The sequence below is a fragment of the Pogona vitticeps genome, chromosome 14 (genome assembly GCF_051106095.1).
Source record: "Pogona vitticeps strain Pit_001003342236 chromosome 14, PviZW2.1, whole genome shotgun sequence".
In the NCBI taxonomy this organism is placed as follows: domain Eukaryota; kingdom Metazoa; phylum Chordata; class Lepidosauria; order Squamata; family Agamidae; genus Pogona; species Pogona vitticeps.
The window spans coordinates 15,181,506-15,197,180 of record NC_135796.1 but is presented as its reverse complement, the minus strand read 5'-3'; the positions used below and the strand labels follow the sequence as shown (position 1 = coordinate 15,197,180).

At 44.8% G+C, this 15,675-nt stretch overlaps 1 protein-coding gene across 2 annotated transcripts in view; it reads left to right on the top strand.

Annotated features, from left to right (window-relative positions):
- ADGRD1 (adhesion G protein-coupled receptor D1) overlaps nt 1-15,675 on the top strand; it is a 128,753-nt gene that overhangs the window by 100,962 nt on the left and 12,116 nt on the right. For both annotated transcript variants that reach the window (XM_072983176.2, XM_072983175.2), the window contains one exon: nt 6,358-6,449. In XM_072983176.2, the coding sequence (XP_072839277.2) occupies nt 6,358-6,449 (92 nt within the window). The remainder of the gene's footprint in view (nt 1-6,357; nt 6,450-15,675) is intronic.

Here is a 15,675-nt window from a genome sequence, read left to right as displayed (position 1 = left end):
ATCCCCTCCGTTGGTGTTTTTATTGATTTAAACCGCCGCAGCTCCGGCGATAAGAGGTGCCGACTCCGGGGCTTACCGGCAAATAGGAAGATAAACGTATCGATTGAGAACTTACACCTCCATCTTTGGCGTCGTGGGGTTGTTTCCAAATGCAGCCGGCTTCCACATCTGTAGGGAAGCACCTACATGCGGTTGGCATTGGAGAGTTCAGAAGTAACAAGGGGCGAATAATGGAGTTGTAGAATTGTACGTCTACACCGGCGCTTCCCAACCTTGGGTCCCCAGATGCCCTCGGACTACAACTCCCAGAAATCCTGGCCACACAGTGACCCATATTGGGCTTTCCAAGTGATTGAGATGTTTAAGGAGTGGTTTCACGAATTCCACTCCCCCAGGGAGCTTCCATGGGGGAGTGGGGATTCAAACTCAGGTTTCCTGAGTCTTAGTCTGTCACTCTGTCTACTGCACCACACTGGCTATCTGCCGGGATAAGGTACCATCCAGTATTTTTGTATTGGGGAAAGGTGCACAGATGGCCAGCAATGTCCATCAGCTTATCCATATTCACTTCCAGAAAGGACAACCACGTTAGAAGCACTGCAATTTTTCTAGCTCGCCCAATGTCCACCCAAAAACTCCTGGCTAACTTCACATTTGTTTTCCTCCAAGGTGGCCAATTGGTGGCTTTCTGGAGGTTGACGCACTCCCGCTCCCATCAGCCCTGGCCATCATGGCCGACGAAGAGGGTTCATGGGCTTTGTAGTCCAGCAAAGTCTGGGCAACCTCAATCCCTCTGCTTTACTCAACTTTATGTCTCCTTTTTACATAGGAGAAAAAAAAGCATTTAGGGAGATCTAAGTGCCAATGAATAATCGAGGGGATTATTATTAATATGAATATTATTTTTAAAATCTAATATTCGGACGCCGTTTCATTGATTTAAAGCTTTCCCTTCTGCTGCTGAAACCACTTTTGGTTCGAGGCAATTAGTACCCTTCCTTCCAGCTAATGCCCCCCAAATGCTATCGATTCGAAAGCAACACTGCACTGGGGCTCGGAGCCTTGTAAATCACTAATCCGAAAGGCCCTGAAGCTTTATTGAACAGGCTAGGTGAGAAGCAAATTGCTCCCGGGGCAGAGTGAGACCTTCAGGTCGCCAGCTCTCATCGTTACAAAACGAGGAGTTAGATCGAGAGACAAAAACACGTCTGGGAGCTCTGCTTTCTCTCCGTCTCCGGAGCACGTCCCCGCTTTTCCTAAAAATGGGACATTTTTAAGCCATTAGTTTAAATGATAGCTGGATGGATAGCTCAGGGGTTTAGGTCACTGGCCGTGGAGCCAGTGGCTGGGAGTTCCAGAGACGAGCGCCATCCTGGGGAGCCTCGGGCCAGCTACCCAGTCCCAGTTTGTCCTGAAAAGAAGGGAATCGAAAACCAACTTCTCGGTATTCCGTACTTGGAAAATCCTGCGAAAAAGGTTGCCTTAAATCAGAATTAACTTGAAGGCATATGGTGATAATTCATGTATCTATCTATATTGATATATATCGATCAATCGCTGGATTGATAGATACGAACGACACACACATAGAGACACACACACTTCAAATGTTTTATCAGCCATCCTTTCACGCAGTTCAAACTCAGAAAGGAAGGTAGAGGGAAGACTCAGAAAAGCACCAAGCTGGTGGCTGTTTCTTAGATTTATTTTTAAAACAGGAGCAGAATGGGATTTATTTATTTATTTTTGCTCCTGCTGGCTAGAACAGTAATGCAGTGGTTCACATCTGCACCGCTTACTCCAGAGAGGTATGCTTCTGATGGTTTGTTTTCTCCTTGGATCGTACTTCGGCATGCGCAGCGTATCTCGTTGAGATCTGGGTTTTGTGTATCGCCAGACGTGTTTGAATGTTTGGTGGCTCTGACTGGGAAGTTTTCCAGGGGTGTGGGACATCAGAACACAGAAGCCTCAGCCAGAAGAGCCAAGGGTCGGGGGGATGCTGGGATCCGTGGTGCAGCAAAATCTGGACCAGCCAAATTTGGGAACTGCTGCTCTAAGCTGTCTTTTAACATCATGAACTGCCGGATAGCTCAGTTGATTTAGACATCTGGCTGCAGAGCCACCGGCTGGGAGTTCGATTCCCCACTGGGCTTCCTGGACAAGAGCTGTACTCCATGATCCGTAGGATTCCTTCCAGCTCTGCAATGCCGAGCTGATGAGGAATCACTGTACAGTGGTGCCTCGCTAGACAGTTACCCCGCATGACAGTTTTTTCACTAGACATTGACTTTTTGTGATCACTATAGCAATTCGCAAAACAGTGATTCCTATGGGGGAATTTCGCTGGACAATGTTTGGTCCCTGCTTCGCGAACCGATTTTCGCTAGACGATTTTGACAGCTGCCTCCGCGCTCGCAAAACGGGTGTTTTCGGGAGCTAAGCTTCGCAAGACAGCGATTTAAACAGCTGATCGGCGGTTCGCAAAGCGGCTTTCCTATGGCCGATCTTCACTAGACAACGACGATTCTTCCCCACTGGAACGCATTAAACAGGTTTCAGTGCATTCCAATGGGGAAAATGCTTTTCGCTAGACGATGATTTCTCTAAACAGCAATTTCAGTGGAACGGATTATCATCGTCTGGTGAGGTACCACTGTATGTGCAAGGCAGCTGACTCTTCTGACGAATTATTTAGACGGAAGGCAAATGGCAAAAATTCCAGTTCAATTGCAGCCACACTCTTATCGGGCTTCCTTTGAATGACTGAGTAATGAAGCTGTTGCTTTGCAAATTGTTATTCCGCAGAAAAGCTGTCGTATTCCCACACAGCCCGGAAAATTAACAAGCTCTGCTGTGAAGTGAGAAGGGGAATGATTGTAAATCTTGATGCTTAACAAACAGCGCCTCTCGTCTTTACTCCCGTGCTCCAGAGCAGTCTTGTTAGGATTCTGTAGGACTCAGCTAAAGAGGAAGGATGCGCCAGATGTGTATGTTCCCGGTATAAATTGTAATTTCTAATTTCCCCCAGACTTCTGTTCCCAGACTGAATGTAGGAATAGATGTTAGTTATAAAGTGGGAGCAGCCTTCTTCGAGGTGTGCTGCGGCTTGGAAATCCTTACTTTTCTGGAAAATTGAATGCATTTTCTGAAAGAAAAACAAAGCACATATGTGCATTTATGAATAACCGAGACTGCTGGAAAGATAAACACGAGGGTCCTGAGTCAAATCAAGCCTGAATTATCTCTGGAGACAAAAAAAAAATGCTGACACTGAGGCTTGTCCTATTTTGGACCTATCCTGAGAAGGCGGGATTCTCTGGAAAAGGCCATCACGCTGGGAAAGGTAGATGGCAGCAGGAAAAGAGGAAAACAAAACATGAGATGAACTGACTCCCTAAACGAAGCCACAGGCTTGAGTTTGCAAGAGCTGAGCAGGGGCTGCTGAGGACAGGACAATTTGGGAGATCGCTCATTCATAGGGTCGCCATGAGTTGGAGGTGACTTGAGAGCATGCCACCCCAAAATATTTCGTGATTTCCTCCTTCTCATTGATTCCAGTTGTGTTGATGGAACATCTCAAAAAGCTCCCACAACAATGCACCATTGTGCAAATGGTTCAACGGAACTGGCCCCCCAGCCCTGGCATTCTTCCACAACTAGCCTAAGGGACTCATTGCCTCCAGACAAAGCAGCAAATGCTGCCTGGCTTAGAAAGAAGAAGAAGAAAGAGCAGATTTATTGGCATGCACAAAATACAAATCTCCCTCTGACTTGCACCCCGAATCTTACCAGGGGGAGTTACAATGGCGGTAAAAGGCCTTTGAGTACTGGAGACGGGGAAAAAAGGGAACCCATCGCTTTCGTGGCTGAATCGTGAGTTCCCGTTAGACCCCTGCTTGCTCTCTGATGGAAAGTTGTCCCAAAGCTTGACCTTGTGGTGGATAGGTTGGATTTGCTTGGACAAGGCGATTCTTATGTTCGTTGACTCTGTGCTGTTCAAAAACTTTGCACAGGGAACCGATCATTGCAAAGTGAAATTCCCCCATTCAGACCATCGTTTTGCAATCGCAATTGTGATCGCAAAAAGATCATCGTTAAGCAGATTCGTCGTAATGCAGGGCAATCGTAAAGCGAGGCACCACTGTACATCTCTTACATAACTTTAAGTAGACTGAATGTTTTTCCTTGTTGCCGAATGTTTCTTTCTCTTTCTACTGCTTTTAGCTTCTGAACAAGTGGAGAGCTTTCTTGACGGCCCGCCCCTCGCCGCTTTTGATCAGGCTCCTTCAACAGAGTTCTTAGCGTCCGCGAGCTTTCTCCCTGCTCTTCCCTCGTCAAGCCTTTTCTTCCCCAGACTTTCTTCTGTCAAGTTCTTTTTCATGGTTTGGCTGCTCCAGCTGGGCCTTTACTTCAAACATGGCTGGGTTTCTGTGTGAAGACTTGCCATGTCTGCCCCCCTGTTCCCATCTTTGCCCACTTTGACATGATCTGAGGGGCTTTCACCGCCGAAAAGGGTCTTCCTGGGTTCACAGCTTGGCGGCTGTGATATTTTTTTTCGCCGACAAGATCACAAGCACGATCGTTCCTTGGAATAAAACTTTGTAAGTTTTGCATTGATCCAGCAATTCAATAGAAGCACAGCAAAGAAGGCTCATAATTAGAGAGAGGGAGATACTCCTCACCCAAACTTTTGGGAGATTGTGGCCCCAAACGTTCGGTCCAGTATCTGTCCCAGGTTAAACATAATGATTTAAGGTTCTTTGATCCTCTGGCAAGAGAAAAATAGGAGAGAACCCACATGGACACCATGAATGTACAAACATGGAAGATAAGTTTATTTAAAAAGATAAATACCATATTTTTCCATGTATAAGACACACCCATGTATAAGATGCCCACCACTTTTCTAACCCAAAATTAAGAAATCTAAGTGGGGTTTAGCAAGTGTAGGGGGAAAGGGATCAAAGTGCTGCAAGATCACTTTGATCCCTGCTTTCTCCCTTTGTGCTAAGCCCCGCGGGGCTCAGCAAAAAGAGGGGGAAGGGATCAAAGGAATCCTGCGACTGCACGATCGTTTTGATCCCCTTCCACCTTATACAGCCACAGGATTGCTTTGATTCTTTCCCCCCTCCTATTGTTAAGCCCCATGGGACTTAGCAAGCAGAGGGGAAAGCAGGGATCAAATTGTTCCTGCAGCGCTTTGATCCCTGCTTTCCTTTTGCTAAGGATTAGCAAGTGGAGGATCAAAGCCCTGCAGGAACAATTTGATCCCTGCTTTCCCCTCCTCAGTTTACTTCCGTGTATAAGACGACCCTCAATTTTTAGTCTAAAAATTTTAGTCAAAAGTATAGTCTTATACACAGAAAAAAATGGTAGTCTTGCAAAATGGAATACTAGTGGCCTGGTACCATAATACAAGCAATTCAAGTGATACAGAAGTACCTACATATTTTATAGGGTTCTCCCTGAAACAAAGCTTTCGAGGAGATCTAATGGTGACAACAGAATGACACATTCTGGGTTTTCCGTAAGCATCCTGAGACCTTAGAGTTACATATGTGTTCTTGCGTTGTTATTGTTACTTCAAGGCAGCAGGAGAATCACCTTGATCCCCTGTTGAAATGCTAACATAGCTCTTTTTTTAGAAGATTTTACGGCTTCCCTTTGCCAGCCTTTAGGCTCCGATTCTAGGTCGGGATGTTCCCACGTCCTTGCCACGTTGCTCATGCCGTAGACTTTGTGCTTTTATCTCTTAGCATAGGAGAAGGAAATATTTCTCCAAAGCTACAATACTCTATGCTTTGGGAGGCCATTCTTTCCAAAGGCGTGGCTTCTGCATTTCTGGAGCTAATAAGGCTTAATAAAGAGATACATTATGGGAACGAAAAGGGGATCAATATTCTTCTGATTTTCTTAACAAAAGGGCCGATGAACCTTGAGGTTCTCAGTAAACACAAACACGTAAGACGTGTCTTTTAATTTTCCCCAGTTTTTTTCCCACTGTAGAGCACTCGGTTTCCAATGGCATGTTTTGCATCTGAGTGCATTTTAAAAAAATCAATAAGCAAATCTTTAAAAGGGGGATGGAGCGATCCCAGCAGCTCAAGTGGGTGGCTTCAGTTTCATGGGGGCAGTTCAGAAAGGAGTTGGCCCCGGGTCGTTCAACCACACACGGTGTCTGTGTTGTGAACATTTATGCAAAGATTTCGGGGAAGCAATGCTTGCTGCTCTTTCTTTGCCCCTCCCTTGCCCAAAAGCCATTTCTGGTCCCACAGCGAAACCTCCAAAATACTTAACATGTTCCCAGGAAAAAAAAATACTTCTTCTAGGTCAACCCCTGTGTGTTTTCTTTTCTAGGTCAACTTCTGCATCCTCATAGCAGTGACCAGAGTTATCTCGAGAATAAGTGGTGAAAACTACAGGGTGCGTGGAGACGCGAATGCATTCAAGTAAGCCTTCTAGTTTATACTGCCTTATTATCCCAAGACAGTCTTTGAGCATTTAAACATTGCTTTTTTAAAAGAGCCTGGCTCATAACAGAGTATCCAGAAGGGTGAACGGTTGCACTTTTTTTTTTAAAATCCAAAGTAAGCTTCTAGACCTCATGATTTTCATCAAATAGAAAATGTACCGGGTGGAACGGTCCTTCTGACTTAAATTCTTTGGCTAATCCAAAATGGAAAGCCCACACTATGTGGACCACAGAGAGCAGAGATGTGAATGTTTCCTTTGTTGAAGGAGGACGACCACAGTTCTGCCACTGCCTGTGGAATTCTGGGAAATGTGCTTTGTAAATTTAAAAAATTATAATCTGATTTTGGGATAGGGAACCTTGTAGAGGGACATGCCCCCAATGTGTAATTTTTTCCCCCTGCTGAACATTGGAATCAAGATTGTCAGGGATAGTCTAAATGGGATAAAATTACTAGGTATAAACTCAATGGGGAAAAGTTGAATTAAGTCTTCTAGAGGCTGGGTGGCTCCATGATTTCGGAATCTGTCTGCGTAGCCAAAGGTTAGGAATTTGATTCTCCCGGGAGAAGAGCCAGCCTGGGTAGCCTTGGGCCAGCTGCAGAAGGGAATGGCCAACCATTTTTGAATGCTGTCTACCTGGAAAATGCTGAAGAAGGGTCGCCGTAAGTCAATTATTGGCTGGTTGTTTTAGTGAATTAGGTCTCTGGCTGTGGATCCAGAGGTTGGGAGTTTGATTCCCCCACTGTGCCTCATAGGGAAAAAGCCAGCCTGGGTAGCCTTGGGCCAGCTGCACAGTCCCAAGGTTGCCCCCTAGAGGAAGGGAATGGGAAACCACTTCTGAGGATTATTCTCTACCTGGAAAACCCCGGAAAAGGGTTGCCACAAGTCAGAGCATGATTATTATGATTATAACTGAGAAGTGGACAACAAACTGAAGGGAGAAATATAAACACCACCCAGGTGGTGTGCCTGTATTACCCAAGCCCATTTTGGGATTTAATGACAAGCTACAAAATTTGTATCAAGACGGATTTTACTATGTGCATCATGATTCCAGGTGGCAAAGACACCTCTCTCTCTCTCTCTCTCTCTCTCTCTCTCTCACTCACTCACTCACTCTCTGTTGTTTTGCTGGGGTGTGTTTAGAAACCATGGAGATGAGGGCTGTTGGCAGCCGGGATGAGGATTTTGCTGAAGGGGAATTGCTTTTCTTGGCAGCTGGCAATAACAAGTGGAGGTAGTTGTTGTTACTAATTGCTATGGACGTTCCCCTACAGCCCAGGGGAAGCCCAGCCTGTGGTCCCAGTTTAATGGGGTCAAGAGGACCTAAGCCGGGCCATATACTGGTGGAATGAAGTGCACGTTTGCACATTCGGTGACTCTTTTAGCAGATCTTCACAAAACTCAGTGTGAATACTTTTTTAATAAAAGCAGAAAATGGAAATCTCTACAAGAGGAGTGCCAACATTTATTCTGTTTTTGAGCTTCCATTCAGCTGGATGGTGGATCAACTCGGTCGTGTAATGAACTGCTGGATTGCTCAGTGGTTTAGATCTCTGCCTGCAGAGCCGGAGGTTGGGGGTTCAGTTCCCCCGTTGTGCTTCCTTGACAGGGACCAGACGTGATGATCTATAGGGTCCCTTCTTGTTCTGCAGGTCTAAGATTCTAAGTTTGCTTTTATGAATTAACCCCTCTGAGACGTTCAGTTGCCTTCCCCCCAGGCACCAACTGGGAATAAGAACCATGAACCAGTTCGTTTTTCTGGTGGTTCGCGGGTGGTTCGTGGGTAGCCACGAACCACGAACCATCATGAACCGACCGTTTTCCAGTTCTGTGCCCATCTCAACGCACAACCTCATACAAGACAAGAGTTAAGGGAAATGCAGGTAAGGTCTGGAGGAATGCAAAGAAATCCAGTTGAAGATAATAACCTGTTTAGAAGCCTGCTGTGCGGGCTTGTCGTCAGAATTCCGTTCATTTCCAAATGTCGTGAGGATGGTGGGTTTTTTTTTTGTTTTTTTTGTCTTTTTGAGGGCGGTGGATCACAGCGAGTAGACTAAAGATTTGGTCCATCCAGATGCAGCCGATCTACCTGACCCTCACAGGTGGGTCCATGACAAAGGGAGAATCGAATTGGCACAAATCAATTCCACGCCATAAAGATGGCAGATGGGGGGAATTAGTCGATGGGTAGATCCCTGTTCTGGAAGGAAGGGAGACATCTCTCCCGGAAAAACACTTCAAGAATTGTAGGGAAATCATTGTTATTCTCACCCTCGTGGTCCCCGCTGTCGTCCTGTTTTTATCCTGCTCTTAGAACAGCCTTCTGTCCTATAATTGCATCGCGGAAAGAGTCACACATTAAAAATGAACAAATGGGATGACATAGAAGGAAAGGGGGTAGTGATTTGCTTCTTGCTTTCACGTTTGAGAACAAGACAATGGAGGATTCACTGCTTTAAGATCCCATTGGGGGCTGAGGGTTTCTTGTTCTGTGTTTGTGCCTGAGGGGCTGTGTGAGGAAATGTCAGCTCATCAACAAAATTCGGAACGGATGGAGCCTTTGGGCTCGTTGTTCTTTCTCTCTGATGGAGTAACTGAGACCACGAAAGAGGTTGGATTCTGGATGCCCTTTGGGTTTGGGGTCCAAAGGGGTTTGTGGGGGGGTGTGCATCCTGCCTCAGAAGCAAGACCTTGAACAGAGCATATGAAGCCGTGGTCATTAGCCAGCCAGAAAGCTCATTGTTGTTGATAATGTCTTCCAGCTAATTAAATTCTTGGCTCATTGGAGGTGATAAAATACTCACGCTGGTTGGGTCACAGTTTATTAGCCTTGAGTGAAGGGAGAGCTCAAAAGAAGCCAGGAAAGACACACACACACACACACACACACACACACAGAGAGAGAGAGAGAGAGAGAGAGAGAGAAGGGTGGAGAGGGATGACCAGTCGGTGGCTGAGATGACAAATGGAATGGAGTCTCTCGGGAAAGGGTATGGCTGGCATAGAATAATAGAAAAATGGAGTTGGAAGGGGCCTATAAGGCCATCAAGTCCAACCCTCTGCTCAAGGCAGGAATCCACATTCAAGCAGATCTGACAGACGGTGGTCCAATTTTTTCTTGAATGCCTCCAGTGTTGGAGTGCTCACGATCTCCAGAGATTATGGGTTCCATTGTCGGACTGCTCTGACAGTTAAGAAGTTTTTTTCCTGATATTCAAGCCAAATCTGGTTTCCTGTAGCTTGAGCCCATTATTATGTATCCCGCATTCTGGGATAATGGAGGGTAGGTCCTGCCCCTCCTCTCTAGGACTGCCTTTCAAATATTTGGAGACTGCTCTCAGATCTCCCTGCAGTCCGAATCCAAATAGGGTGCACTCAGATAATGTGTTACAGATATCACCAAAATTAGGCTATCCGAAACACATTTTCTCTTAGCTGCATTACTGTAGGAGGATTTATAAAGGAACAAATCTGTTCCATGTATCTTGCTGGGTGGGAGTTCAGGAACCATGAAACTTGACTGGCTGGAATTTCAGGGTGGGGAGGAATGATTTCAAATTTTATTTCATTTAATCAGACCTGGCTGGATAGCTCAGTGGTTCAGGTATCTGACTGTGGAGCCAAAGATTGACAGTTTGATTCCCCCACTGGGCCTTATGGGGGAAAGAGCCAGCCTGGGGAGGCTTGGGCAAGCTGCACAGTCCCATGGCTCCCCCTAGAGGAAGGGAACGGTAAACCACTTTTATGTATTCTGCACACAAGGTTTTCTATGTACAGAATCTGTACAGTGTTCTGTACATAGAAAACCTTGGAAAGGTTTGCCATAATTCAGAATTTAGTTGACAGCACATCATCATCATCATCATCATTTAAATGAAATCACAGGTGGTTAATAAAGTACTCTGCTGATAGTCAAGGAATTCCTTCATATAGAACGGCAAGACGAGCCGACTTTAGGTTCCTTCCTTCCTTCGTTCGTTCGTTCGTTCGTTCCTTCGTTCGTTCCTTCCTTCCTTCCTTCCTTCCTACATCCAGAACCAACCATCGTCATTCAGTATTCAGGACAGGTAACCAGAGGAAGTGGTGATAATATTTGGGAGCAAAATTTGCTGCTTATGAATATTAATGCAGGCAAATTATATGATTTATTCAGATCCATTGAACTCCAAATAATCTCTGCCACATCTCAGGGTGAACTGGTTTGGTGACCTTTTTTGGCATGGTAGGAAAGCTAATCAGACATAGACATATACCTGTGGATTTATGTCTATCTTGGACTTGCATCCTTTCAAGGAGAAAGATGGGGTGGAAATATTTTAAATAAGTATTAAATCAATCAATCAATCATATACTGCTTTCCTGCAGTATATATATATTACTCAAAGTAATATAAACCACAAGGTGAATGCAATTAAAAACAAAAAGAATATTACACAAGCAATAAGCAGCTTTTAAAATGAATTAAATTAAAAGCCCAGTTTAAAAGATTTTAAAAAACATAATTAAAAGGACAACACTGAGAGAAGAGACACACTCCAACTGGTAACAACATCTCAGCTCCATCCTCAATGTCTATGAAACTACCAAAAGTCCATTTGAATAAAAAGGTCTTAACCTGAATCTTAACTGTATCCCAACCCTTTTGTCACTGCCATTTTTTTCATCTGTGACTCACTTGTAGTGACAACTGGAAGTCACCAGATGGTGGTGATTTTGCATTATTTTTAAAGCTAAAGCACAGATAGCATGTCACTAGTTTGCTGTTTAAGAAACAACAGTTGGTAGCATTTTTTGTCATCTATAAATAATAATATGTACATGCATTTCCACATTATCAATCCCCAACCTTTGCTCTGCCAGCAGTTTCCTATGCCTAAATGAATGAAAGAGAGCTTTTAAAAAAGTGACATTTATATCTGATATCCACAATGATATCGTCAAATTGGAGGAAGGGGAGACGTTTGCTGCCAGATGAACATCCTGATGTCAAAACAGGCAGATTTTGGGGGAAACATGGGAGTTCATAAATTTTTCACACATTTCCTAGTCCCTGGCATGATGAATCTCTGAGGGGCTTGGCCAGTTGCTGACTTTAGGGGTTTTCCCCATAGCAGCATGGTGCAAAAATGTGTGAACAGAAAACAACAGTCCTTTGAGAAAACTGAACAGTGTGTATACAAGGTACAATCAGATTCATAAGCAGTTTGTCTTCCAGTCCACAAGCATCACCCTCTTTTGTTACTTATTCCATCGCATCTACTCAGTGCAACATTCAGTCTTGCCCAGCCTTGTCCGTCCAAAATGTAAACTGTTTCCACAAGCGAGCGCCTTCTAAACCTACTATACTGCAGCTCCCAGAACCTACACTACCATGTCAGCAGCCTTAATTTTAGGTATGAGGGCACCCAAATCTTAGAGGACCTCAGGTTGTAGAAAGCTGATCTCAAATAATAAATTTACCCAAGCTCTTTCCTGATCACTCCGATTTTCCCAAACACAAAAATGAAAAGGAAGGTCACACTGATCAATTTTCAAGCGCTGCATTTAAGCTCACAATAGTTATTATAAAGGAAATAGCTTCCTTTTCTTTAAGATTTCATGCCTCGCTGACACCTATCCTGTCTTCACTGGCACATTAATTACGATAAGGAAGCCATTATTCGGCTGATGATTATAATAATCCCCCACCTCACTGTCTTTTCTCGTCAGGGTTATTTTTAGGAATGACCCATGCAGTCTGATGGAGTAACCACATTGCACCTAGGAGCTAAGAATGTGAAACAGCTGTAGAGAATGAAGGATGTCCATTCTGCTGCAGAGTTTTGAATTTCTGGTTAAATTCCTCTAGCTACGCAGCCGAAGCGCTGGCATTCCCAGAGCAGAATAGCTTACAAGTTCCTCAGAGTATTCGCGAAGGCTTTCACAGCCGGGATCTAATGGTTGTTGTGGGTTTTTTCAGGCTCTTTGGCCATGTTCTGAAGGTTGTTCTTCCTGACGTTTCGCCAGTCTTTGTGGCCGGCATCTTCAGAGGACAGCACTCTGTGCTCTGGTGCAGTTTGTTTGGGAGTTCAACATTTACAGCGGTGGGATCATCTTTTGTCCTTTTCAGGAGATGGGTGATTATGGTGATCAGTGTGTTTTTGTTGTGGGTGTATTAATGTGATAAGGAGAGATTATCTGTCACTGTGATTGATGGGTGTCGTTAGCTGGTCTTTTGTGTGTAGTGATCACCAGTCCTTGTGGCTGGGTAGAGTTCGTTGACCTTTTGCAGGCTCTATTTTTCAGTGCTGCGAGCCAGGTCTTGTTGAGTTCTACATTTTCTTCTTTTTTGTTGAAGCTCTGCTGGTGTTTGTGGATTTCAATGGCCCCAGAGTAGTCCACCCCAGTGCCAGTTTTAAAAGTCTCACTAACTCAATCTGAGCCATTTGGAAGAGAAAGACTAAAAAGTTTCATTACTTACAATTGACTAGATCAGATCCTGCCCCTCCTCTGTAGCAGGTATTTGAAGAATGTTATTTTATCTCCCCTCCTTCTTCTTTTCTCAAGGCTAAACATGAGCAGTTCTTTCCGTCTTTCCTAATAGGGCTTAGTTTATGTGCGTGCTTTCGTTTTCATTAGGGGTGTTGGGTACCATCTTCATATAAATGTGTGAAAGCAGATTGAATGAAGGGTATACTTTAAATTCCAGGGTGGCTGTCGGGTCAAGAGAAGAAGTGCCTCTGGATGATGGGGGAAAGTGATTCTTCCTGCCCCAGATCCCTTGTGATCAATCCAGGGCCTGTAAGATGAAAAACGTTGACCTCTATGGATATTTTCCAACCCGACTCATGAATATTCAGCCCAGCACTGATTGTTATTAGCATGTGCTATTTTGAAAAAAATCACGCCAGGGGTTTGACTGTTTTGCAAAGACACCAGACAAATTTTAGATAATTTTCCACTGGTAAATTCCAACCGTAATTAGTGGAAGTGAGTTAACTTTTCCACTGAAATGAACCAGGCTTCTTCTTATTTTTTTTTTTTTAAAGTCTAACTCTGGCCAAATTTGTGTGCTGTTATTGTTCAAGTAAGAAATGATGGCCTTATTTGCCCGTCGCGCGGTGGAAAAGCTGCAGAAGGAGCTGAGAGTAGCATCAATTTTAACCTTGAATGTCTGGGCTTTATTTTATTTTATTTTTTCAAAAAAAAAGGAAGCATGAAAGAGAAATAAAAGACATAAAAATGTGAAATATATAGAGAATGCACCCAGGGGCTTGGGAAAAAATCACATTGCCGAGTCTGAAGGGTGTTGATTCTATACATTCAGACTTTCCGTTCCTGTTAATTACCCTATATATTTCGGGTTTTATTTGGGGAGAATGGTGTAAAACGAAATATGCATATCGAGATGGGAGCTGCTCAGGATACTGCTGGGCTCCTGGGTGGATTTATGGTGCTACCCATGATGCAATGCAAGGTGCATGGATTGAGTAACTGTTTGCTCTATGCAATGGCGCAAATACACCGTTAGTCACTGTCTTCTCTGTAAAACTGACACGGGGTCCTTGGATTATAAATAGGGTGAAGGATGCTAGCTTGGCACTTTACTGATGTCTTTTTAATGCACTGCCTTGCACCGAGAGTGTTGTTGTAGAGTTTTGAATCGCTGGTAGAAGTCCTTGCGCGGTGTAGCAAAGCTGCAGAGCCTTTAGGAGGAGAATAGCGTCCAGTTCCCCAGAGGGTCCACCCCTTTTATCATTAAGTGCCATTTAAAGTCTCAATAAAGGGACGCTGCGGGTTAAACCGCAAAACCTCTGGGCTGCAAGGTCGGAAGACCAGCAGTTCGAATCCATGCGACAGAGGGAACTCCCGTTGCTTGTCCCAGCTCCTGCCAACCTAGCTGTTCGAAAGCATGTAAAAATGTGAGTAGATAAATAGGGACCACCTTGGTGGGAAGGTCATGGCGTTTCCGTGTCTAGTCGCACTGGCCACGTGACCACGGAAACTGTCAATGGAGAAACGCTGGCTCTACGGCTTGGAAATGGGAATGAGCACCGCCCCCTACAGTCAGTCATGACTGGACTAAATTTCAAGGGGAACCTTTACCTAAAGTCTCAATAAGTCACTCAAAGGCATTTGTAGGAGAAAGAATAAAAGCATTTCAGTTATAAACCGAGCCACAGCAAACTAACAAACAAGTAGCTTCCAGCAGACTGAAGAGAGGGAAAGGGGACACTCAGTGGAGAGGCGGGACTCTCTTTGAGTTCAGAGGCAGGAAGAAATGATTGGTTAGTGCTGGGTAGAATGACAGTCCCCTGAGCCCAGAAAAGTCCCTCCTGGTCATTCAGCCTACAGGGAGCATGCGAGGTTATGAAAACTCCAATGAGTGCTACCGTTTTGGAAGGATGGTGTAAGTATTTGGTGTAAGGAGTTCTTTCCGTAGGAGTCTATTTGCATCAGAAAGTCCAGGTTTCCCTCCTGTTATACAGAGAGACTTAGAAGTCTTATGTCGGGAGACTAGAACCGCTGGTGGCCTCAGCCAGCGTGGGTGCTGTGGTTGTGGTTGTGTGCTGTCACGTTGCCTGGGACTCGTGGCAACCCTATGAAGGAATGACCTTCAGAATCTCCTGTCCTCAACAGCCCTGCTCAGCTCTTCTAGACTCCAGCCTGGGGCTTCATTTATGGAGTCTGTCCATCTCACATTTGGTCTTCCTCTTTTCCTGCTGGCCTTCCACCTTTCCCAGCACGATGGTCTTTTGTCCCAGAGAACCCTGCCTTCTCAGGATGTGCCCAGAGTTGGACAGCTTCCGCTTCAACATTTTTGCCTCCAGAGACCATTCAGGCTTGATGGAGGACTTTTCTGGCAGTCCAGGGGATCTTCAAAGCTCTCCTCCAGTACCACATATCAGACGAATCATTTTTTTCCCTCCTGTCCATTCTCTTCAATGTCCGGCTTTCACATCCATACGTGGTGATCGGTAGTGCAAGAGGGCGAATGATCTTGGCCTTGATCACCAAGGAACACATCCTTACCCTTGACGATCTTTTAGAAGTTTCCATATTAGGGTGCTAACATGACAACATGTCATTTATTTAGTTTATCCTCCCTGGTTTCCCTTAAGCTTCGGACAGGCAAGCAAAGCTTTCCGATTTATCCCAGCTTCCCCTGACTGGGTGGCTCTTTGCTTTCAAAGAAACTTCAAGGACGACTGAATGGAG